Source organism: Callithrix jacchus, chromosome 12 (genome assembly GCF_049354715.1).
Source record: "Callithrix jacchus isolate 240 chromosome 12, calJac240_pri, whole genome shotgun sequence".
Lineage (NCBI taxonomy): Eukaryota > Metazoa > Chordata > Mammalia > Primates > Cebidae > Callithrix > Callithrix jacchus.
In genome coordinates, this window is record NC_133513.1 from 48,108,979 (window position 1) to 48,135,307 (window position 26,329).

The 26,329-nt window shown below is 38.0% G+C and overlaps 1 protein-coding gene and 1 pseudogene across 5 annotated transcripts in view; one reads left to right on the forward strand and one right to left on the reverse strand.

The window, feature by feature from the left end:
- The window catches only part of NRG3 (neuregulin 3), a 1,123,251-nt gene that overhangs the window by 634,653 nt on the left and 462,269 nt on the right, over positions 1 to 26,329 (reverse strand). For all 5 annotated transcript variants that reach the window (XM_078345440.1, XM_009009628.5, XM_035266157.3 and 2 more), the window contains exon 2: positions 21,209 to 21,338. In XM_078345440.1, the coding sequence (XP_078201566.1) occupies positions 21,209 to 21,338 (130 nt within the window). The remainder of the gene's footprint in view (positions 1 to 21,208; positions 21,339 to 26,329) is intronic.
- LOC128929213 (uncharacterized) overlaps positions 26,214 to 26,329 on the forward strand; it is a 78,390-nt pseudogene continuing 78,274 nt past the window's right edge.

A 26,329-nucleotide genomic window follows, 5' to 3' on the forward strand; every position in this document is an offset into this window, starting at 1 on the left:
GTTCCCTTGCCGCTGTTCATAATTGTACAGTATTTTATTTCATGTGCTTGCATTTTAACTTTGCCTAACATAAATCCTATTGCATCTTCTTACAAATCTTGCTTTTTGCATTAGATATTATTAGACTGCTGTGTTTCATCCGTGTGGTTAACTGTAGGTATTAGCATTGCTGAATGCATTCCACTCTATGAATGTAATCTGCCTGCCCTTCTACTAGTAATGCAAATCTAGCTGTTTCCATTAGGGGTTATTACAAATGTTTCTTCTAGGAATTCTTGTCCATATCTTCTGGAGTGTTAATATAAGAATTTCTCTGGGCGAGGAAGCGATTAGTTATAGAATAGGTACATACATAATGTGACTGGTGGTAATAACAAACTGTTTTCTGGAGTTGTTATACCAATGTACACTTTTACTAGAATCCCTCAAAAATATCACGTTCTTCCAGTCAAATAGGTATATGAAGGTAATTCATTTTCGTGTAAATCTGCATTCATTTCTATTCTTTCCTATCTCTCTGACATCTTAACTAATTGAAGTCTGCCATATTACCACATAGCACAATTCAAATAGTTCTTATTAATATCTCAATTGACTTCTTGCTAACTCCATGGGTATTTCTACTGGATTGCTGCTTTTGACATTGCTAATCCCTCCTTCCTTCTTAACATACTCTCTTCCTTTAGCTTTCACAACGATGCTGTATATGTAGTGCTTAGCAGGTTTCTGGGCATGTTATAGAATCTATAAATACCGGTTAACTGGAACTTAATTGCCTTTTTTGCTGAGTAAGTTACAATAAATCAAAAGTAATACATATTTTTAAAAGTTTTACCATAGCACTATTTAATTGCAAAGTATATATATAAATTTCTTATCTATAGAAAAATGATTAGAAATAGTGTGTATTGCATTTCTTGGAATGCAACATAGTCACTTTAAGAAATGAATTAGATTCTGGAAGCCATAGGCAAAAAGCTCTAAGTAAAACACATGTACACTAAGTAAAACGTGTCTTTTTTTAGACATAAAAAAAGAACCCAGGATAAATATCCAATAAACTGTGATTAAGTCTTGGTGAGGAGGACTGAGAAATGGCAACAAAACTTTTGCTCTTTTATTTCACACAATTTAATATTCAGTATTATAAAATTGCTTCTGAAAATATTATAAAAATAGTTGAATTTGTGGCTTTTTTTTATTGTTCATTTTGTTGAATCTTCCTACCTTTCTTTTTTTTTTTTTTGAGACAGAGTTTCGCTCTTGTTACCCAGGCTGGAGTGCAATGGCACAATCTTGGCTCGCCACAACCTCTGCCTCCTGGGTTCAAGCAATTCTCCTGCCTCAGCCTCCCGAGTAGCTGGGACTACAGGCGTGCACCACCATGCCCAGCTAATTTTTTGTATTTTTAGTAGAGATGGGGTTTCACCTTGTTGACCAGGATGGTCTCGATCTCTTGACCTCGTGATCCTCCCACCTTGGCCTCCCAAAGTGCTGGGATTACAGGTGTGAGCCACTGCTCCCGGCCGATTTTCCAATTCTTACAGCTACCATGTGGTTTTCTAATTTGTGTTTCCAAAGATATTGCCAAGCTGCCCAAATCGGAAATCTGGCAGTTCTTTTGACTGTTCTTTTTTGTTCTTGCCCTTCCTTCTCTCTCTTTTTTTTTTTTTTTTTTTAGTATCACTTTGTCACCCAAGCTGGGGTGCAGTGGCTCCATCTCAGCTCACTGCAATGTCTGCCTACCAACTCCCAGGTTCAAGCAATTCTCCTGCCTCAGTCTCCTGAGTAGCTGGGATTACAGGCATGCACCAGCATATCCAGCTATTTTTTTTTTTTTTTTTTTTTTTTTTTTGTATTTTAGGTAGAGATGGGGTTCACCATGTTGGCCAGGGTGGTCTCAAACTCCTGACCTCAAGTGATCTGCCTGCCTCGGCCTCCCAAAGTGCTGGGATTACAAATGTGAGACACTATGCCTGGCCCCTTCTTTCTTTACTGAAAAATGAATACTGTGAATTATCTCCTTCAAATCTATTTAGTATTCTCTCTTTCAATTCTCACTTCTTCAGATCTCTGTCTCCTCTTCTTGGTCTAAAGATTTTCTCTAATTCATGTCCTTTTGAAATAGTGCTGCTCCTCTGTCGTTATTTGGGCCGGTGAAGCTTCCCCCAGTGTTGGCTAGTTTTTCAGGCAATGAAAATGTAAAAGGGACCATGGCTAGACTTTCTTAGACTTGCAGTCTGCCAACTCCCAGGTTCAAGCAATTCTCCTGTCTCAGTCTCCTGAGTAGCTGGGATTACAGGCATGCACCAGCATATCCAGCTGGGGTGTTAAAGTAGAAATGGAATGAACTTGAAGTCAGAGTCACAGGTGCCAGGAAGCCACAGTTAACCCTTCTCCACACTACCAAACCGTTTCGTAGGTCCAGGCTTCATGTTCAATCTCCCAGGGGGAGCATCCAGAGGAAGAGCCACTCCTTTGGGTGCAGTCCACCACTTACCAGGATTTGGACAAGGAAGGATGGGGAAATGGGTACCTGAGCCTAATTAGCCCCCACCTATGTGCCTTCTGCTCCCCATCCACAAATACTACCCATATCTTCTGGTGGCCTTATCCTTATAGCCTGAGCCTCCCTGGTGTGAGTGATACAGCACACCAGGCCACAGAAGTAGAGAAGCAAGAGAAAATTCCATCAGCTCTTTTCCTACATTACAGGGATCCAGGCTTAAATCTACAGCTTGGAGAACAACCCAGCTGCTTCAGCATCACCACATGGTGAAAGTGAATTAGTCTCTCCTGGCTTAGAGCCAGAGCTCCAGAGACCCACAAGCTGCCTCCTGCTCTAGGCTTCAAATCACACATACTCCAAGTTCTTCACAACAGTTCCCATCTCCCACAGAAGTGTTTCACTGGAGTTTCTCAGAATGTTTTCCATATCTTAATGCTTCCCTCTATAATTCTTCCAGGATGATGTCAGGGAGTGTGGAGGAGGTTTAACATTTACGTAGAAACTCCTACAATTCATTCTCTCCCCTACAACTATGCAGATCTCTCTGAACAAATAAGAAAAAACAAACAAAGCAATTCTATGTAAATAATTTAAGAGAGTTCGAAAACCTCTGCCTACACTTAGTGACTGAAAGCTGAAGATTTCCCCTTCACTGATTATCCAAATATTAGATTTGTTTTCACTTTCTAGTCCAAATGCCTAATAAAAGAAATGATGGCCAAATTCTATCGGCTACACTATAGCAAGTGTTGTTACTGTAGTATTTGCCACAAGGTAGCACCAATGAGAAAAGTGATACTCATCCAAAAATCCCAATCCATCTTGACTTGGAAGTTTTATTTGCAGAAATCTGAGCCTGGGATTATATTACACATGCTCAAAAGCCCAAAGCAGGGAAGCCAGGAAAAACTGATTCACTTTCACCATGTGACTATACAGAAGCAGCATGGTTGTTCTCTAGGTTTAGATTTAAGCCCGGGTCACCATTTGACTCTTTCCTGGTCTCCTGGACAGCTCCCCTTTGTGCTCTTCCTGCCATTGATCTCAATCAGGTCACTTCTCTTCTCGAAAAGTCCTGTTGACTTTGAATTTAGAAGGACGCGGTTTAGCATCTTTGTTTCTACCCTCACAGAACTTGAGTATTATATTACATTATACCTTCTCGGGCAGGCTGATGAACTCACACATGTGTGCACGTGCACACACGCACACACACACACACCCCTCTCTCTTTCTCTTTCTCTTTCAGGTTACTTACCTTTATCCTGCAGGACCATGGTGCATGTGTGTCTCCTATTTGCAAAGCTAAGATGCTCTGGTTAAGTCAAAGAATATTTGCTGCAAGCATCCTTGTTGTCCCTGCCTATGCAGAGAATAAACTGGTAGCTTCTGAAGATGAAAATATATGACACATGCATAAAGTGAGTAGGTTATTTGATTGCCTAATACTCCTTATTGGTTTCTCATTGCCTTTAAAACATTCACTATTAAAGTAAAAATAAAATTTAAATTCATCATATAACCTAATAAAGAATATACACTAATCAAAGACATAGACATTAAATAATAAGGAGGTGCAAGCATAAACATATTCAATATGTACATAGAAATTTACTCAATGCAGGCAAGATGGGTTTGGGTCAAGAGCCATGAACATATTCATGTTCTTGGACCAAGCAATTTCACTTTTAGTCTTCCATTCCAAAGAAGCAGAAGAGAAGTACTATGTCCATGTACAGATTGCAATGAAGCACCTAGAATAGTCTAGACAGAGAGTGAGTACTCAATCAACACATATAGAAGGAAGAAGGAGAATGAAAAGAGTTAGGATGAGAAGGAAAAGGGGAAGACAATTAGAAAGAAAGCTTGTAAACATGCAGCCATGAAAAACTTTACTGAACATGGGTACAGTGACCTGCTCAGTACCAGGTAACTTGAAGGTGACAATTATGGAGACCAATGTAGCCATGGGGAAATACATCGCAAGTGGTGTTAGTGGTAGCACTGGTGCTTGGGGTGCAGAAAAAAAAAATAAGTGGGCTTCATCAGGACCACCTCTGGAAAATTCTCTGAGTACATAAAAGACCCTGCCAGATAAACAGCATAATCTCTTGGCACAATGGGTTTCACTCTACTGGTTATGGTGAAGTAAGGGTAAAATACCTATTTTGTATTCTATCACTGTGATACAGGTGTTCACAAATAAATGAAACCCAAAGTTTCAAGGACCTGGGAAGCCCCAGTGGAGGCCTGTGCCAGAAGGGTGGAACAAGGATTTTCAACCTGGGCTGCCCATGGAAATCACTTGGGCAGCTTTGAAAAACAAATGCCTTAGTCCCACTTACAGAGATCCAAATTTCTTTTCTCTGCATGTGGCCTCGCCATCTGAATGTTCAATCTGCATGGTTCAACTCTGCAGTTAAGGTATAAGAGCTCTGGTGTAAAGCTTTGCTAGACAAAGCCAGGCCCATGTTCAGTGACACCCCTGGCACCCCGAGCCTTGTTAGAAAGGCAGAATTTCAGCTATACCCCGGACCTACTGAAACAGAATGTGAATTTTTAAAAGCTACCCAGGTGAGTACATCGACATGCCAGTCTGAGAAGAATTGGCATGAAGGACCAACAGGTTTTCTTCATGCTGCCTTTCCTCTGACAGTCACACTCTTCTTAATTTGGCATTTTATCTTTTGTGCTTCAAAACACAGAAGAGCTGTGTTTTCTCAGGAAATACTTGCTCTTTCTGAAATGTCTCCACTTTTCTTTGATAGAAATGCCATAAACCCATAGACTGAAGCAGATGAAATTGCTAAGGATCACCCTGTTTCTTCACCTGAATTTAGAATTGGAGAAGACTTACGAATTATGTTCAATCACACTATTTCACAACAAAAAAATTAAGGTCCACTGGAGCTAAGGTATTACCAAAGGTCACACTGCTAGGAATCAAAAAAGCTGAGGTTTAGAACAGATTTCACTAATAAGAATTGTCACTTTGAAAAGTCCATGTTCTATTGTAAAATTCACTTAACATTTTATCATGTTTATGCATTACAACTTTCCTAGTTGAAAAAAATCAATAATTTTTTTAAAGCCTTCCATGAATTATCCTAGATGAACCTGAGTCCTGGAGAGGTGTGATGACTGGCAACCTCTAACAAGTGCTTCTTCATGCATTTCTCTGAAAGTTGCAGAGAACATTTTTCCCCAAAATTTAAAGTTCTACTGTTTGGGAAAAATAACAGTTATCCAGCCCAAACCTTCTATTAGCAAATGTGATATATAAAATCCTCCTGTTATAATAGAAATCTGTGAAACAGTTGGTTTATAAAACTATCGTGGATGAGAAGGACATGGGATGAAGTTGTGTTGCAGGTACTAGAGATTCTTATTTGGTAGGTATGTGAACTAGTAGGGTAACTAGAAGAGATAAACAGAGGTTTCCATAAGCTTCACAAACATATTTTCAAGGGTATGCAGGAAAGCTTGCCCTAGCATGATTGCTGAGCTGCACAGAGCTGGAAGGTGTATAATAGTGGCAGAATTACGAAAGGACCTCTGGGATGGGAATAAGGATCCTATTGTGAACTGAGCAGCAAGGCTTAGTTCCTCACTGCTGCAAGTGTGGGCTGTGGATCCGCAGCACAGGCATCACTTGGAACCTTGGTGGAAACACAGAATCCCAGGCCCCGCCCCAGACCTACCACTGCACCTTAACCTGCAGTTGATCCCCACAGGATTCATATACTCACTAGAGTTTGAGAAACATTAGTCTTATTCACTGTTTCCCAAATTGGTCTCAATAAGGAATGCATGATTACTGGGTCCCAGCTGATACCTAAATTAGAATCCTCAGAGAAAGATCTTGAGAATCTATATTTTTAACCATTGCCTTTGGTGATTCTTAAAATAACGCAAATTTGACAAGACTGGAGGATCAAGAGCTTTATAGTTGGACAGAACTGAGACGGGCAATCGGTCCTCCTATCCACCAGTGGGCATCTTTGAGGAAGCTACCTTCTCTCCGGAGCCTCCTTCTTGTCGTGTATCAAATGTGGATACATTTCTTTGCATATTCAACACAAACACAAGGTGGGCAGTTATGAAGCAGTGTAGAAAGGGTGTGTGAGCGTCTGCCTCGTGCTTAGGAGGTTTGAAATAGAAGACTGATATTAACATTTCTGTCTCCTCTTTAATGCCTCAACTTCGTCCTCTAAAAATGAGGGTGGTAGGTTTTTAGGGTATTTTTCATTGACTCATTTTATCTTTACTGAGTAGGTGGTAGGTTCTGGAAGCAAGGATGAACTCAGAGCCTAGTGGGAGAATCAGGTAGATGAACAGAAACATTACAATAGATACAGAGTCTTTGTTCACAAACGAATCATTTCCTACATCCAGATAATGTTTTGGTTAGCTTGTATGGAGAAGAGATCAAAGCTACTATTTAATATCATTAAAATAATCATTATTTATTTCACATATACTAACCCAGGCAGAAAGGAAAGAGCTTTCTAGTGCACTGAAAATAAAACCTTGTCAAAGAAAATCAGGCTTCCATGTGACTCTGATTGTGACTATAAATTAGCGCAGGAGAACACCCCAAACTGTGGCAAAATTATGACCTTACTTAAAGTGGATGCTTTATCGCTCATCTTTTCTGCCAATTCTTTCCAACCTCATGTTTTTCACTCTCCCTTGTCCTATTATTAGCCTCTATTTCATAACTGCTGCAGAATTTTTTTCCTCCAGCAGTGGAGCTACCGACTGATACACAAACCTGAGCCTCAAAGTTGAAAGCTGAGAGTTCCTAATTGAATTTCTGCCCTTCAGGAGCACAGGGTCATTGGGATCCACCCGCTGTCAGATGACTTCGGGGAGGCCAGGCTTTGAGCATGGCATTATCTTTGTCTGTCACACCCGCATCTCCAAGCATCCCGTCTGCCCTAAGCCTGGGGTCTGTTTGTTTAATGGTCTACTGCTGAATTAATAACTACTTTCTCTGATGTTAGCTATTAACTTTATTTTGGATTTGTTTACATCAGAAAGTATATTTGAGAAACTAGAAAGCCACCCTGTTTTAGGCACTCTTACAAACTTTCTTTCTCTGATCTCGCTGTATGTATGTGTTGTTACATGTGCCAATATGCTAACCTGCTGCCTGATCCATAACAAGGTACATCCTTTATAGTTACCTTACTGTCACCCCATGTGAGCCTCGCAGCAGCTCAGTTAGAGAAAAGAAATACTACCCAGGAAAATGTAGCACATTTTCACTTGAATGTGCCAGTTGGTATCCCTAAAGTTTCATTATTCAACAATGATCAATGGTCAACAGGTCAACACATCCTTGAATGGATGTGTTTAATTCCTTAGGAAAATTTTAGGACTGAAAAATCATTCTGTACATCTAAAATGTTAATACAGGCCAGGTGCAGTAGCTCACTCCTGTAATTCCAGTACTTTGGGAGGCCAAGGTGGGCGGATCACTTGAGGACTGGAGTTCAAGACCAGCCTGGCCAACATGGCAAAACTCTTCCGTCTCTACTAAAACTACAAAAATTAGTTGAGCATGGTGGCACATGCCTGTAATCCCAGCTACTCAGGAGGGTGAAGCAGGAGAATTGCTTGAGCCAGGGAGGTGATGCAGAGAACTGAGATTGACCCACTGCACTTTGGCCTGGGCAACAGAGCAAGACTTTGTATCAAAATAAATAAATAAATAAAATGTTAATACAATTAAGTTTTGATTATAACTATAAAAATATCTTTGCAAATATCTCATATATGTAGATAAAAGTTACACATTAATTTTGAATTTTAAAAACCTTTATTTTATAATTTAATCAGTGTGATACTTATTAGGCTTGAAGAATCATACTCTTCTCTACACTTTCCATTTAGATAAATTCAGAGCTTGAGTGAAAGAAATTAAAATTGTCATCATCTTCTGATATGTTTGTGAGAACCATCTGGACATGAGAGAAAAAATAATCCAGAAAGGAAGGGACCAATTGCATCAAAAATTTATGATATGAAGCTGATTACTTCTAATTGCATCTAAAGTAATTTTGAAATTTCCCTCCCCCTTAGATTTAAAGAGAAACTTCTCTAATAGCAGCTCAACTCTCCAAGCCTTTGTTGGCCAGCAAGAATAGGCTTCCAAATGAGAAATCAAAAGGCTCTTATCTTTTCAAATGCAAATTAATGTGTTTCCTCCTCTCTGAAGCACTCCCTGGCTTCATGAGAATTGATTTTTGGCATTTTCTATGCATATATGAGTGTTATAATTTGGATACAGTTTGTTTGTCCCCACCTAATCTCATGCTGAAATTTGATCCCCAGTGTGTGGGTGTTGGAAGGTGAGGCCTATTGAGAGGTATTTGAGTCAGGAGAGCAAATCTCTCATTAACAGATTGATGCCTTCCCTCAGAAGAGATTGAGCTCTCACTCTTTAGTGCCCAACAGAACCGCATGTTGAAAAGAGCCTTGCACCTGGCCACTGGTTCCCACTTTCCTTGTGTGATTTCTGCACACACTGCTCCCATTCACCTTCCTCCAGGAGTGGATGCACCCTGAGACCTTCACCAAATGCGATGCCCAATCCTGGCCCTCCCAACCATCAAAATCACAAGCCAAAGAAACACTTTTTTCTATATAAATTACCCAGCCTCAGGTATTCCTTTACGGCGACACAAAACCGACTGAGACAATGAGCATAGCTCATATCTATCACAGAACTTGTCATACTGAATTGAACTAGAAAATATCTATCTCAACCCCTCTCTTATGAGTTTTTCTGAGAACATTCATCACTATATTCTTACCACTTTACAGTGGACTTGGAACATTGAAAATGCTTAATAAACATTGGCAGAATGATAAAAGAATGTATTAAATTCCCATTTATTTCTGAGTGTACATGAAATAGAACAAAAAGTGCCATTCTAAGCACTCACGTATGTCATGTATATTTCTAAAAATATATTCCCCAAACCAGGTGTAATACTTTTGTTTATTTTATTCCTTTAACTTCATCCTTAATTTCTTATTTGATAAAACATGTATGAGGGATTTTATACACTTGAGGAAGATATTTTTCTCAGAATGCATGTCCCCATTATTCCAAGTATGAGCCTCACTGCCCAGTATGGCCAGGGTCTGCCCATTGTGGTCCCTTTCACAGTAGATTCTGTTGACTTCCCAGTGCTCTTATATCAAGTTATTTACAGGAAGGAACTTTTGGTCTCATTTGCCACCGAATCTCAGTGTCTTGCATAATGTCAGATACCTGACTGTATGTATATGCAGGTATGTGAACATGTGTGTGGGGGCAGATTTTGCTTTAAGCTGCCTCTAGTAGAAATATTTTCCTGATATTCATAACACCACCAGAATAGCTGTGATCTTTTAAAAAAATAAACAGATTTGTAGACATCCATTCTAAAATAAACTTTGGAAACATTGTCTTTGGCTTTTTTTCCATAAAACAAGGAATGCTTGGTCCTCCTGTCAATTTTTTAATTTTCTCAAGTAATATGCAGGTACATAGGTAACTAAATAAAATAGTAGTTGGATGTTAGCATCCAGTCCCACAGAGTTGGGGTACAGTGAAGGGAATGAGTTCTGGGACACTCTGTTCTACCTTATTGATACAGACAGGAAATGGAAAAATGGTGGGTAGAAGAGAGTGGTTCCCTGGTAAAAGCCCCACCTTTATGCCTGGATACCCACGGCCCCATATGAAAATAGGAATTTCTGTCTCATACCCAAAATGTTGCCTTTTAGCTTACCATGCCCCTATCCTGCCCTCATATAAACCCTGAACCCTAAGCTTCAGAGCAGACCAGCAGACCAGCAATAGTGGAATGACAGGACAAAGAGAGAATATGTCTGGACATAAAGGGGAGTTCAGCAAGGGGTGGTTGGAGGAGTCTGGCCACTGAGCAGTCCCAGTTCAGGGGAAGGTCATTTTCCCACTCCATCCCCACTTCCAGCTCCCCATTCAGTAAAACTTTGCACTCATCCTTCAAGCCTGCATGTGATCCATTCTTTTGGGCCACTGGGCAAGAGCTTGGGATACAGAAGGCTGTCACACTGGCCCTCTGCCCTTGAGATAAGGCAGAGGGTCCACCTAGCTGATTAACACTCAAGCCATCTGCAGACAGCACAACTGAAAGAGCTTTGTAACATGGAGGGTTGCAGGCATCCACCTCTAGACACTACTGTGGAGCCACAGCACTTGCCCCAGCTTCTGCACTGCTTGTCTGTCTACATGCTCCCACTTCCTTCAGGGGTTTCAGCTATGGGGAGACCAAACAGGTGAGCCACACCCCTATCATACATCAGGGAACTCTACCGTTTCATTATCATCCAAAGCTTGCTAGTACTTAGTGACTCAGAAAACTCTCAGCTGATTTCTGGGAAGTGTGAATAACAATACAGAGGTTGTACATTCTCGTAACAGTTATATTAAGAAAAATCCACATAGTATATGATAGTTTCACTTTTCTATAAATTTGAGTGTCATCAAATTATAAATAGGGTAATTATATGTCATACTCATCATGGAACATCCTTGGATTATACTTATTTTACCGAGAAAGTTATTAAAACTTCCCATTGTGCCTGAAAAGTTTTGGGAGCTAAGCCAGGCACAGTGGTTCACACCTATAACCCCAGCACTTTGGGAAGCCAGGGCAGGAGGATCACTTGAGGCCAGGAGTTTGTGACCAGCCTGGGCAACATAGTGAGACCCCACTAGTACAAACCTTTTTTTAAAAGTTAGCCAGGCATGATGGTGTGCACCTGTAGTCCCAGAGACTTGGGAGGCTGAGGAGGGAGGATCACTGGAGCCCTGGAGGCTGAGGCTGCAGTGAGTCATGATTGTACCACAGCACTCCATCCTGAGCAATAGAGCAATACCCTATCTCTAAAAGTAAATAGTGTATATAAAGCCAGAGTTTAAACATCTTATTTTCATGCATTTTGAATTCCTGAATCACTGGGACAATAAAGAAGAGAGTTTAGTGTGGAGGCTAAGCATATAGAACCTGGTGTCAGCCTGGCTAGTCTGGTACAAACACTGGCATTTTGGTTTATGCGTAAAAATTGTGATTTGGCCCTTAATGATGCTCAGACCAAAGTGAATTGGAAAGAAATAGCATGTTCAGGAACCCACTGCCTGAAGGTATGAAATTTAGGCTGGAGCAAGAATCCTCTCAATATCCCCAGAGATGGGCAGACAACAGAGGATCAGAGTTCCCTCACTGCCTCGGCAGAGTCTATAGAACAGCTGAACCATCTTTATCCTGTTTCAAGAAGGTTTTACTGAATTATTTGCCCAAGAAGCTTGCACAGCAGTGTCTGTGGTACCAGTTAATGTTCACATTTGAGGGACAGATCATCTGTGGCTAAAATAATATTTATGGATATGTTCTTAATTTTTAAAATAAATTTGGTGAAATAATTCACTTAAAATGTATCACTTTATCTGGGATACCAAATATTACATCATGCTCTCTCTGCTCTGTCTGCATGTGGGGGAACTTCCAGACTGGTCCATCTTGCACAAGATAGGGAACCTCTCAGGCAGGAAGCAGGTGCCCAATGAGGCAGCTCCAAGGATAGCTGTTGGAAGTGCATCTAAAGGGTCAACAGCAGGAATGCCCTAAACAGTAGGTGGGAAAGGGTGTTTTACCTATGTTTTTTCTTCAGAAACTGTCAAAAGGAAGCATCCCCCAACAAAAGGTGGCCTCCTATTTCTGCTTGTCTTTTAAGTTTACAGCTTGAATAACTACAATAATCCTTGATTCTAAAATGTATTCTTGCACAAGATCTGGTATTATTGTGTATTAAATAATGTATCTGTGCCTGTTTTTTTATTCCCATTAGTGAATCTAAATTGCACTCTGTGCACGAGGCTCACTGTGCTGGAAGACTCTGAGTACCTATCAAGGAGCTCTGACACCAGTACTTTGATCTGTCAACAACGTTGTGCAGATAAAATAACAAAACCTCTAAGTGATTATATTATACTCCATTTACCCTAAACTCACTGTGTTTCCTCAATACCAGGCACCTCTACTTTACTTATATCAAGCCTCAAAGAATCTTGGGAAGTCATATTATTTTTCCCACTTAACAAATGAGAAAACTCAATCACAGAGAATATCCATAATTTTCTTTCTTTCTTTTTTTTTTTTTAGCTGGAGTCTCACTCTGTCACTCAGGCTGGAGTGCAGTGGCACTACCTCGGTTCACTGCAACTTTGCGATCTTCACCTTCTGGGTTCAAGTGATTCTCATGCATCAGCCTCCCAAGTAGCTGGGATGACAGGCAGGCACCACCACGCATGGCTAATTTTTTTGTGTTTTTAGTAAAGACGGGTTTTCACCATGTTGGTCAGGCTGGTTTTCAACTCCTTACGTCAGGTGATCTGCCCACCTCAGCCTCCCAAAGTTCTGTGATTACAGGCATGAGCCACCATGTTCAGTTAAGAGTATGTATAATTTGTCTACTAGTAGCAGTGGAGCATTGAGTCCAACCAGCCAGACCAAATAAGAATTATTAGGAAAAGCAGAAGACAAAAAGACAGCACTTTTTAAAGAATCTGCAAGGAAATAAAAATATTTTTATTTATTCTTTTTAAATTAAATATTTTAAAGACATCATTATATAGTGAGATCTTCTTTAAATAATCAGACTGGTACAAATAAAGTTTGATAAAGTTCGAGTTAAATTCTGGAGTCTATTGGCTATAAAAACATTCCAGTAATTTTCAAGTTGCAGTTGCTAGCATTCTCATTATAAGGGATAAGGGACAGACCAAAATCAATTAGGTAATTTTAGGCTTTGCAATAATTACAATACCTTGCATTTATATGGCATTTTACAACTTCCAATTGACATTCACATATATTATGGTTCAATGACTGCCAGGAAGGAAAGTTATCATCATCCCCATTTTACAGTTGGTAAATACATCATCAAGGGAGCAAACAAAAAGAGTGTGTGCATGTCTGTGTGTGTGTATGAGACTGAATACTTATACATAAACAAGTATTAAGCCTTACAAAGGAGAGCAGCTAAAAGCTACATAGCCAAAGCAATGTAATAACTGCCAGAGATCTGACACTATCTAGGTAGAGTTGAACATGACTTGATTACCTTGGGTTCCATATTCACTGCTAATATACCCCACATTTAAAAATATTCTGCTTTTATTATTTTCTGCAGGCTTTCATAAATCAGATTGTTTTTATCTTATGCCATTAAGAATTGATTTTAGTACCTACATATTTTAAACACTGAAGTATACAGATAGCCAAACTTTCTGAAAACTATTTTGGGAAAGAATTAAGAAAAAAGTAAACCACTTCATTTTTTTAATCATGTATTTTCCACAAGCAATATCTATAATTCTCAGTGTGTACATTTTCACATGGAAGTATATTTTTCTTTTCTGTGAAAAAGTCAACAGGCTATTGTACTATTTCACAGAACTGAGAAATCAACATCAATGGCATGTTAATGACACAATTATGGCCAGTTACATTGACTAAGTAGGAAAAGAAAAACAATATTTCCTTTAAATTTATGAAGAGTCATTAAGGAAAAAAAACTGGAAAAAACAAGAAATGCTTGCAGAATGTAACAAATAATAGAAAATTGCTAATTTGTCAAAATATAAAAACTAGCAACAGGGATTCTGAATCCTGAGATTATACAGTACACAGGAATTCCTGGCATGCCACTTCCCACTTTTAAACCAGTCTCCTATTAATTAAATAAGGCAGATGATACCTGCACAATTTCTCTCACAAGATTTTTGCAACATGCTTTTCCTTGGCTTCAATATGAGCATAAAGGAGAAAGAAGAAGGAGCTAACATATACATACATAGTATGTATGATGCATTCATCGTTTTCTATATATTGCTTTCAATTCCTTCATCAACCTTTTAGGGCAAGTATTAGACTATCTGAAACAAAATTAAGTATTGTAGGTTCTGATTAAATGACTTGCACAAAACCACAGAGCCAATAGAAAGCTGAGTAGAATTTTGACTTCAGGTCTCAGATTTCGACACTCACATTTGCCTCCTGTATATCTTACCCCAACTCACACAAGGAAGGTATTTTAAATAAACAAATTTGTGTCAATTATTGGATACAAAAGCAAACCCAAATCATAATGATCTCCTTAGAAAACACCATCTCCTGCTTCTTCTTTTCACAGAAGAAAACATAAGGTAATCTTTCGCTAATATCTAAATCCCAATCACAGAAGAAAACATTAAAATAAGGTAATCTTTGGCTAGTAACTAAATGATGTGTTGATTGGATGTGCTTTTCTGGTCATTTGCATGATGCTTAAATAAGCCTTTAAGTATACCAGCTGGGCTGTAATACAAAGAGGTCAAACTAGAAGAGGTAAGCCACTACTTAAGCATCATGGAATTACAAAATTACGTTCATTGTGCTGTTTGTTTGCTTGCTTGGTGAATTTATAAGACAATCATGACAAACTACGTCCACAGAGAAGAATCATTACAACTGTGCTCATTTCCTCTTGTCAAACTCAATTGGTAGATCACCTGTTATCAACATGGCTATTGCAAATTACTAAAATTATGTTTGGGCTATAGCAAACATTCTCATAAACATTTCTTTGATGAACTTAAAAATTCTTCTAAGGTTCTTCACTTTGTTATTAACACCATTCTACAGGGACTCTGCTGCTTGGCCTGGATTTATAGATATTTTAGCCTTCATTCCCTCCTGTCAACGGAGTTCAGGAACGTATGCCAAAACTCCATTTTCATTCTGACTTGCTTCAACCACAGGGAATCATTAGCTGCTGCTCTCAGAGCACTTACTGGAGAACCATTTGATAAAGAGGACCCTCACTGAATGGAAGAGCTAATGGACCTCCAAAGTGACGGAGCAAAGCACTGACTGGGATGGTCCTTTAATTTTATATATTACATCGTAGAAATGTCCTTACATCGCGACCAATCAAATCTGTTAAAATGGAAGCTTTTATTTCAAAATCTCCACACAGAGAGCCAGTCATCATAGGAAGAAAACACTATTTTTAGGGTTCCCTTCCCCCTTGCCAATGGCTGCCCCCACTCACCAATTCTATCAGGATGTTAGTCAGATTGTTACACAGGCCATCAGTCCTGTTACCAACATGTAACCCCAGGCAATGGTTGCTATTGGACTGACTGCCTTATTCTTTTTCTAGCAATTCCATATTTCAAGTGCTTCAAGTATCTTCAAGTGAATTGCTTGGTCGATTTCCAAAATGGTCACTACAAGTCAAATTCAGCCCAAATGCTATCCTTTCCAAAGTTTTGAAAATCCATTTTTGCAGGAAAGCTGCTGAAAAATTTAATGAGCTTCAATTCAGAAGAGACACATCCCTTTAACTTGAATATGGCCTTAAAACACATTTGGTCCATTCAAATGTGTAGCAATCTTTGCAATTACAATGCCATCTCTTTTCCCTGCAGTGCAATATATTATACATAGCACCATTTCCAAAATTTTTAAAATTTCTAAATGGCATGAAAATGAAAAGATCATAGAGTACTCTGCTTTTATTCAGACCATTTCGATTCAAAGTGTTTCTGGTGCCTTGTTTTCCTCCTTATCCCAATTCATTTCTGTAGAGTGTATTGCCCTTTTATTAAATCCAGTGTTTTTAATGTTTTCAAAACATGACTTCAACATGAAAAAGAATTACTATAAAAAGTAACACTGAATTATTAATAAGAGAAGGAGCAGACACATTCAAATAGACCTAATAGTGTGTAATCTGTAAGCACTTAATTGAAAGTTCTCTTAGCAGCTTAATAGTGAATTATAATGACCTTGATTTCACAGAGACAGGGTCACTATCTATATTTCTTAATGGAAAGATGACAGGCAAGAGTCAAGTGTCTTATGCAGGTATTACACAAATGAAATATATGTGTAATATAGAGACCTTAGAAAATTTGCTAATTTGAAAGAAGAAACTAGTTGTAAACTCAGCGATTTTAGTTTTGTTCTTTTTTTCAAAATTAGGATTCTACTGTATATTCAAGTTTGCCATTTCATATTAAATTTTATACATAACATGACATAATGACCATTTAATATTCTCAAAATACTGAAAATTCATCTAATGTACAAATATAATCTAATTTATATAGACATTTAAATTCATAATTTCAGACTTGTTAAAAATTTTTGCTATTACAGATAAAACTTTGGTGAGCATCCCTACAAATAAATCTTCACAAACATGTCTATAAGCTGGATTCTTAGAAACACCATAAGGCTTTTAAAACATACTAAAATATTACCTACAAAAAAATCTTTAACAAAGTACACTCCCTCAAGTAGTATTTGAGGACACGTGTTTTCACAGCTCCCTCACCAAACGGGGTACAGTATTCACTTTTTAAAATCTTTAAATGAAGGATGGGATAAAGAAAAAATGCCTAATTTGCATTTATTTGTGAGGCTAATATTTGTTTATTGGTTATCTGTATTTCTCTTTAGGAAGATTATGTTAAACCCGTTTGTTCATTTCCATATTGAGATTTTATTTTAATGTTACCCTTTGATCTAAAGACTTCTTCAGGATTTTAATTCTTTTTCGTATTTGTGATTCTGTTTCCTCATAGTTTGTCTTTTAGTTTTGTTTCTGATTTATCATATTCAGATAAAAAGTAATGCTTTGTTAAAGTTGTTAATTTTTGCCTTCCAATGCTTTTATTTGCTCACAAGGTCCTTACAATTGCTGACATAAATAAATATGTAATTTTATTCATTTTTTTTTTGGCTTTATTTGTTTATCACATTAACTTCTAAAATCATTAGTACACTTTTGGTGTAGAAAGAGGGGTCAACATACACTTCTGATTCTATTTACCTGATAGTCAATCATTTATTGAACAATCAGTCCCTCATTTTCCTCTGGTTTATGAATCAATCCTTGTCCTATACTAAGTCCCATAATATATCAGAATCTGTTTTCACTAATTAGCCTGTGGATGGTCTGTGGCTTTATATTTTGAGGCTGGGCATGATAATCCCAATATTTTAGGAAGCAGGAGGATTGCTTGAGGCCAGGAGTTGGAGATCAACCTGGGCAACTTAGTGAGACACTGTCTCTACACAGAAAAATATAGAAATTATCTGGGCACGGTGGTGAGCGCCTATAGTCTCAACTACTCAGGAGGCTGGGTAGAGAGGATGGCCTGAGCCCAGGAGACTGAGGCCACAGTGAGCCAAGATGACACCACTGTACTCCAACCTGAGTGACAGAGCAAGGCTTCCTCTCAGAAAAGTTTTTTAAAAATACACACATACACACATAAATAATATTTTGAATTTAGGAAAATCAATTTTCTCTATTTATGTCTTGTTCTTTAAAAATCCTTCTGTCAAGTTATTTTTCAGACTTTGGTATTCCTGCAATATTTTTTATTAAATTGTTTTATAATTTCTAAGTATTGATACCACAAATGTTTCTTTAAGAACTGGAATAAGAAAAGTACAAGTAAACAAATGAGTCTTCCCATCCCAACTACTCCCTTTTCTGAGATTACTATTGTCTTCTTTTTTAGCATGTACTTTCAGGATTTCTATCACAAATAGTTTGGTTGTTTTGTTCCTATTCTTACTTGAGAAGAAAAAAGAAATGTCTCAGAGCATGGTCTATTTTCACAACATAGAAAAAATATTTCATGCAGTCCATTATAGGATTGCAATGCTTTTTCAAAAAATCTAGGAAATATTATTTTAATTTCTTTCAGCTTTGGATGTCTAATCTTTTGAGACATATAAACTATTGAATAAGCTAGCGTCATGCACAAGGCTTTATATTGCTGCTCAGATCTATTAAATGGCATCTTATTTAACTTGAAACAAACTCCAGTAACTACAGTGTCATAAAGATACCCCTGGTAGCATGTCAGTCACTCTGAAGTATTTTGCTTTTTTAAATTTCCTAATGACTAATTATTTTACCTACTCCAAACACATTTCAAAGCACTGTGCCATTTAATTTTTAAATTCATTTCTGTATGTATTTATTCAACAGTATCTCAGTGATAGGAGGTGCTCAGTAAACATCTGTTGAATAGGAGAAGAATGACTGAAACATACTACTTAAATAGAGTGCTGTACAAAATGGCACATTATTAATAACTACATTGGAATTTTTAGAAGTGGCTGATGCAGGAACATAAGCCTTTTTATTCACAGCAAAGCTTGAGAGATGATAGCAGGCACATGTGATGTGTGATTTATTCATACACACTAGTAGGAGATTTATAGGCTTCTATTAACCTACTCGAGTTCCAATTTTGTCTTAGGCTAGTCTTTTGTCATGATTAGCTATGCAGTACATCTGTGTTAAACAACAGGTTGTCTGTACTGAAATACACAAGAAATATAAAGGCCAAAATTATTATATAAGTACATCATTGCAGTTGAACTGTAGACAAATATCTGCTTATGGGTGTTACAAAAATTAGACATGTACATGCTTATGCACAAAAGCAGATCATTTTTCTTTTGTGGACATGAGACTCATTGTTATAGAATGAATTTATCTACAAAAGATAAAATTCCTACATGAAATAGTTCCTCAGAATGTGACCATATTTGGAGAAAGGTCTTTACAGAAGTAAGGAAGTTAAAATAAGGTCATTAGGCTATGCTCTAATCTAATATGGCTGATGTCCTTAGAGGAAATTTAGGAGACACACACCTACAGAGGAAACATGATGAGAACATACATTTCCTTGACCATCTACAAGCCAAGGAGACAGGCCTCAAAAGGAATAAACTCTGCTGACACCTTGATCTTGAACTTCTGACCTTCAGGACTGTGAGAAAATAAATTTCCATAGTGAAGCCATGCAGTCCGTAGCACAGCAGTCTTAGCAAATTAATACGCTCATGAAGTAATGAAGAATACAGCATGGCCATATGCCGAAAAAGAACAATTACTTTGTTCTCTTGATAGTCACAATTTTGGAAAAGATGAATCATCTCAGCCTGCACACTGTGGTGGGACCTGATCCGATCCCTCCTCCAGGTAAAACACCATCAAAGAAAGCCACTGCTTTAGCTAATGCTTCCGATACACCCCTTCTTCAATTGATTAGGAATTCAAACATAATTGATTGCATCGCTCACTTCCGCATGATAATCCCATTAGATTAGCCAAGGTAACTGCAACATGGTTGAGGATCTAAAACAGCTTGCATGCACATCATGCTTTGAAGGTATGGTAGCTCATTCCTGGATTTCCCCTTGACATCTTAATGTCACTTGTGTGCTTCCTATACATATGTGCCCAGTCACAATAAATACGAGAGAGGAGGAGTGTGGAGAGAAATAATTCCTACTCCCCTTCTTTCTCAACCTAGGTTTGCAGAGCATAGGAACAGGTTGTACATTTTGCAACAAGGGCAAATGCAATGGCACTGCCAAAATCATATGAACACCACATGTTGGGGTGAGGAAAGGTCACAGTTCTATTTGTCCTGGCACAGGACATATGGTAACTTCTACAGAGCCCCCCATGTATCTGTTCTTCCAAACCTGTGCCACTGAGCAGTGTGGCAATATATCTTCCCTGTGGACTAAAGCTGGCTCTTGGAACCAGGCAGCTGCTGCTGGCATGGCATGTTCTAACTTCGTAACTATATGATATCCTTCTCTACATTATCTTAGTGAAACAACATGAGAATAGAGTTTTATAATAGTAATAAGAAAAAGTCATAATTTTCCATGCTTCACGATTCAGGATAATTAATTTAATAACTGTGTCATATGAGAAGAGTAAATAAAGAGAAGAAAAGGGGTGTGGATATATATGATCACTGATGCATATACAATGGCAAAAACAAATTACCAGGGTACTGCTGGAAATGAAAGCTTGGTAAGAAATATTTTTCTTTGATTTGATTCTTCTACTGAGCCTTAAAGCTATGGTACCTATAAGTGCACTCTTTATCCCCCCTTGCTTTTATTTGTAGCCGTTATATAATCTTATGTCTCTGAAAACCAATTAAACACCTTCCTGATCTCTACTGGGAGTTTTCCCCAAGTAGTTCTCTACCTAGACTATAACAGGACTATGATTTCATTTACAACATCTTGCTAGAGAGTGTTTCATCAGAGGTGTTAAGAAAAAGTACCAAAATTAATAAAGGAGGGCAGAAACAAAATAAAATGCAGTTTTCTCTGGACACAAAGTCTCTGGGGTTAGTTCACAATAAACACTGAGATTCCAGATCTTAGATGAGCAGTTCGCTTCTCCTGCTATAGTCTGTAGTTTCTCAGGCATACATTACTTCTGAGTACTAGGATATATGCCTATGTTCCATGTCATAAATATATGCTTCTAAAGTGTGTAAATAATCATTTCCATTAACTTGGCAGATCTAAAAGTAAATCTTTCTTTGCTTGGTCAGGTAAAACTTAAACCACAACTACTTTGCTTCCGTTTTGTCTTATTCAAATGCTAAAGACACAGCAGCCTTGCCCTTTCCATATTAAGGCTCTCAACTCCGATATTCAAATGATGGGACTGTGTGTATCCAAGACACTACATTCCAGATGCTGCTAACACCCTCCACCCCCAGGCCTTGCAGAGGGCCTGTCCTTTCCACCAGGGGCCGCAGTGGCTTACCGACAGTGTTTATGCGATCCAGTCAGGGTTTCGATCACAAAGCACTCGCCATCATTGAGACAGTATGCAAGGTCCTTGTCTCGGCAGGGTTTGAAGTGCTCAGATCGCTCTGTGGAATATGTCGTCGTATCTGTCAGGGAAAGCACAGAGGGAAATGTTGTCAGCAGGACATTCTGACACCACCAACTACTGTCACTGGCCCTGGATCTCTGTATGTAGGCCTTCTCATGGGGTCTGACCTCTGGGAATCTAGACAGACAGCCCCAAACCTCCATGGTACTGACCAAATGCAGCTGGCTGTAACCACTGTATTCAATTGTCTTATTTTTCCACTACATTTTAACTCTTGAAGTCACTCTGGAGAAGCCCAATCTGAGGACACGTAAACACTAAAAGCTGAATGAGCCTGAGTTAAACATCCCATATCCATTCCCATTAATTTCAGTTTTAACAAACATGTTGTATGAAGGATTGAAACAACATTCCCTTCCCTTTATTGCTGCCAAATATAATTAAACATCTGATCAATGTATATTGTAACTGTTCTGCGGAATCCAATGTCAGTTTTGGGGATATTTTTTTAGTTACAGCTATAATTGGCTAATAGCTAAGCCAATTATTCTTTCACTTTCTCCTTTTATTATATAATTAAAATGCAAATGTTCTAAATTCTGAAACAGATTCTCAAATATGAAGAATGTTTCCAGTAAATATTTAACAGGACCAATTATTGCCATTTTTTAGCATTATCTTAAACATGCATTTTTAAAATCATAATTACTTACATTCTCAAATTAAGTTATATATCAGTATCTGCATCCCAAATACAAGACTAACCATAAATACATGCTATCTACAAGATACAGACTCTATTACCACATGTAGACATTATTTGAGTTACAGTTTTAAGCAACTAAACTATTAGCACCAATTCTACCACAACATTCAAGAAAAAATATACTTCAAAAATCAAAGAAGAATAAATTATTCAGTGCTCAAGCTTTTAATTTCCTTTACATAGATTTAGATGTTCAACAGCATGGCACATTATACCAGCTTATTAACTGCTATTGTTTGAATGTGTCTCCCAAATTCCATTCCATGTGTTGGAAATTTAATCCTCAAATTCATATGTTTAAATGTGGGGCCTTTGGGAGGTAATTAGGATTAGATAAGGTCATCAGGGTGAGGCCCCCATGACAGAACGGTTGGCTGTTTGCAAAAGGATTGAGTTGACATGCTCTTGGCCCCTATCCATGTGATGACCTGCACTGCCTAAGGGCTAGCAGAGAGCCCTGACCAGCAAGAATGCCCTTAGCAGATGCAGCCCCTTGACCTTGGACTTCCCAGCCTCTGAAACTGCAAGAAATAAATGTATTTTCTTTATAAATCATCCAGTTTCAGGTATTCAGTTAAAGCAATAGAAAATGGACTAAGACAGTAAATTAAGGTCACAATGTGCTTCTTCTCTGCTTATCGTCGCAACTGATAGAAAGTGAACATTTTAAAAGGAAACTCACCCTGTCTCTCCCACATATAAAAATCCTCCTGGGGCTCTCCTGGGGCAACAACTTCAAAATCCATAGTAGAGCAAACCAGGGCATGAACCATCTATATGTTTATCTGTCTGGTCTCTTCTTATACTCTAAAACTTTATGCAACTTAATTTTCAACTATCATTCTATTTCCCCAAAATGCCAAGAACTGTCACATTGCCCCTTCTTCCCAGACCTTCATTCTTTGTTAAAGACACCAGAAATCCTAAGAACTTAGATGATCTCATTTTGTGCCTCCCAGTGCCTCTTACCACTTTCATCACTGCATTCAACCCTGCAAGTAATCCTTTCTTTGTTTTATCTGTTCCTTTTTTCTGTAAGGTCCTTGAGAGCAAACAAGGAGGCTTAATGAGAATTGGTGCTCATAAAAATATCTTCAAAATATCTGATCTCTCTAACATCAACAATTAAATGCTATAAATGAAAGATATAATTAAAAATCTCCTTATAATTTTACAAAAGTTACTGCATTTTGCACAGCAAAAAGTGAAATATAATTTAACATTTATGTTATCATTTTAGTATACTTTTTATAGTATTGATAAAGATTGCAAAAACAAGGCCTTCAGATTCACACAGACCCTCACACATATGTTACTCATATTCCATGGGCATTGAAATAAACCACTATTGGTGTCCTTTTTCTTGGTGTTGCAATCAAAACTTATGTTTTCCATTTCAAAATATCTGCTTGTTAATACTTTGGCACAAAATGAAGCCTCTGCAAAACAGACATATTTTCCATCTTGCAGGAGATTCTCTATAGTAAAGATCTGTTATTCAAGACAGTATGTGACAAACAGTCATACAGAATCAATCTCTCTATGGGAAATATTTAAAATTCAAGAGCTCTGAGCAAAAAATTCAATATGAAACGGTGCACAGTTGACTGCTACTCTGGCTGCTGAAGTATATTAACTCAAGATCAGTTAGTTAACTTTTCCTTTAATTTCTATTATCCATTTATTGATATTCACTGATCATGCTCCTAAGAACAGTTTTTCATTAACGTAATCTACAGCATAAAAAGTGAGATCCTTATTTTATAATCAGTGGTTTTAACAAGCTACAGACTTCAAGTGCAACACAATGGCAAAGCAATTACAATCAATTAATTTCCATCTGACAACTGCTGTCTCTAGTGGTTACCGCCTCATTCTACCAACCGATTTCTCCAGCACATCATCATCTATCAACACATTACAGAGGATCAGAGACCCTAGTAAATGGCTCTGCAAAAGTCTGGGGTGGGACAGCTCAGATATCAGGCTTATCATACACTGAGGTTTTCCGTTTTCATAGCTTAAAGAATGACCAAATTGATTCACAATGGCTTTACTGAATTAAAAAAAAAAACATTATTAGTATAACTTTTTAATAACAATGTAATACATAATAATAAAATATTAGATATAATTCTTTAAGGAAATAACTGAAATTGTCAACACATTTGAAACCTTAGAATTTTACCTATGGATTTTACTATATATTATCTATATAGTATTACTCATTGGAAATCACAGAGGCATTGGCTAAGGTAAGTGTAATTCATCATGAAGTGAAATTTTAGTCTTGAAAGTCATCAGGCAAAATATGTGTATGGAAATATAGAAAAATTCTGGACCCTTAATAAAATCACTAGGTCGCTATGCTAACTCTAAGACCACCTACCTAGATTTTTGTTGAATAAATAATAAGCATACTGTGTCTAAGTCACTCTTACTCAGGTTTTCTATTACTTACAATCAAACAAAGCCTAATAAAGAGATACTAATAATTTTGGGTGATATACACCTACATTTGCATATCTGATTAAAGTTCATGTATGTATTCATACATACATTTAATTTTTAACATTTAAGATATACTACAAAACATAAAATAGGATGTAAACAAAAATAAACCAAAAATAAAATATAAGTTGCAATTCCTTGTTTTCTTGCTGTGCCCTAAGGTGGCAGAGTATGTTCTAATGTATCCAGCTGAGTATTTTATTCTGAAGAAGAAACATGGAACATCTGTGAGAATGAGAACATGGAGAACTATAAAAGTTATGGCCCTAAACAACCTTGGTGTATTTCAGTAATCAGATATAAAACTCTCATCTTTGAGCAAATTCAACACTTTTGGAAGCTTGTTTATATTTTTTAAAGCTATGCCACTTTTAAGACAGTCCAATACACTAAGCTGGGTATAGTATATGGTACTATTTTGGCATGTACTTAATCAAACTTCTGCTTCTAGGAATGTAATTTGGTAAATAATTTGTTATAGAGCTATTGCCTTTAAAAGAATTATCTGGATGAAGATTCCTGTAAGCAAACAGGAGGGGCCTAATGTTCCAGTGAATTCCAATTTGTCTTTCAAGGCTTTTCTTATGTTTCCTTATTCCAGAGTGGTCCCTGCTATCAGACATCACTCTTTTCACTTCATCAGCTTGTGAGGCTCCCATCTGACTGGACCATGAGCTTCCATGGAGCAGAGAAGGTCTTCATATCTTTAATCCATGGGCTTATAGATGGCTCGACACAGAGAGGCACAGAATAGGTATTTATAAAAGGGAGAACTTTTGGCTGGGTGCAGTGGCTCACACCTGTAATCCCAGCACTTTGGGAGGCCAAGATGGATGGATGACCTGAGGTCAGGAGTTGGAGATCAGCCTGGCCAACATGGTGAAATCCCATCTCTACTAAAAATACAAAAAATTAGCCAGGTGTAGTGGCAGGTGCCTGTAATTCGAACTACTTGAGAGGCTGAGGCAGAAGAATCACCTGAACCTAGGAGGCAGAGGTTTCAGGGAGCCACGATCGCACCATTGTACTCTAACCTGGGCAACAAGGGTAAAACTCCATCACAAAAAAAAAAGAAAGGAGGTTTTTTATATAGCATTTTTCTAACTGTTTGTGTTAAAAAGTGGTATCATAGGCCAGTCACTCTGGCTTACACCTGTAATCTCAGAACTACGGGGGGCAAGGTGGGAGGATCACTTAAACCCAGGAGTCTGTGACCAGCCTGAACAACATAGAAAGACCCCATCTCTACAAATAATAATAAATTAGTTAGGTGTGGTTGTGCATGCCTGTGACCCCAGCTACTCAGATGGCTAAGGTAAAAGGATCACTTGAGCCCAAGAGTTCGTTGTTGCAGTGAGCTGTGTTTGTGCCACTACACTCCAGCCTACACTACCGAGTGAAGCCCTGTCTCAAAACAGTAAAAAACGAAAGTGTTATAGTGAACAAAAACTCTATTTTAAAAATAGCTGGAAAGTGAATTAAGTTCGGACATAGAAGAGCTCCACAACCACCTCAGGAAAGAGCATAGAATTTCGTAAAAGGAGGGAAAAATCAGCTCAGCAGCATGAAGGACAAAGAAAGAAAACAAAGCAAAATAATTGGAAAGCATTTTCCAAAAAAGAGGGACAGGAAGAATAAAGGAATATTAGGATTAAGATGAGCAAAAATGCTGATAAGAAAGAGTTTTCCAAGCACCACGACCAAGGTCTAGGGATCAGCTCAAGGAAGTACGGCTCCTGGCATGAGGACTGTACCCTATCACTTGGGGCCAC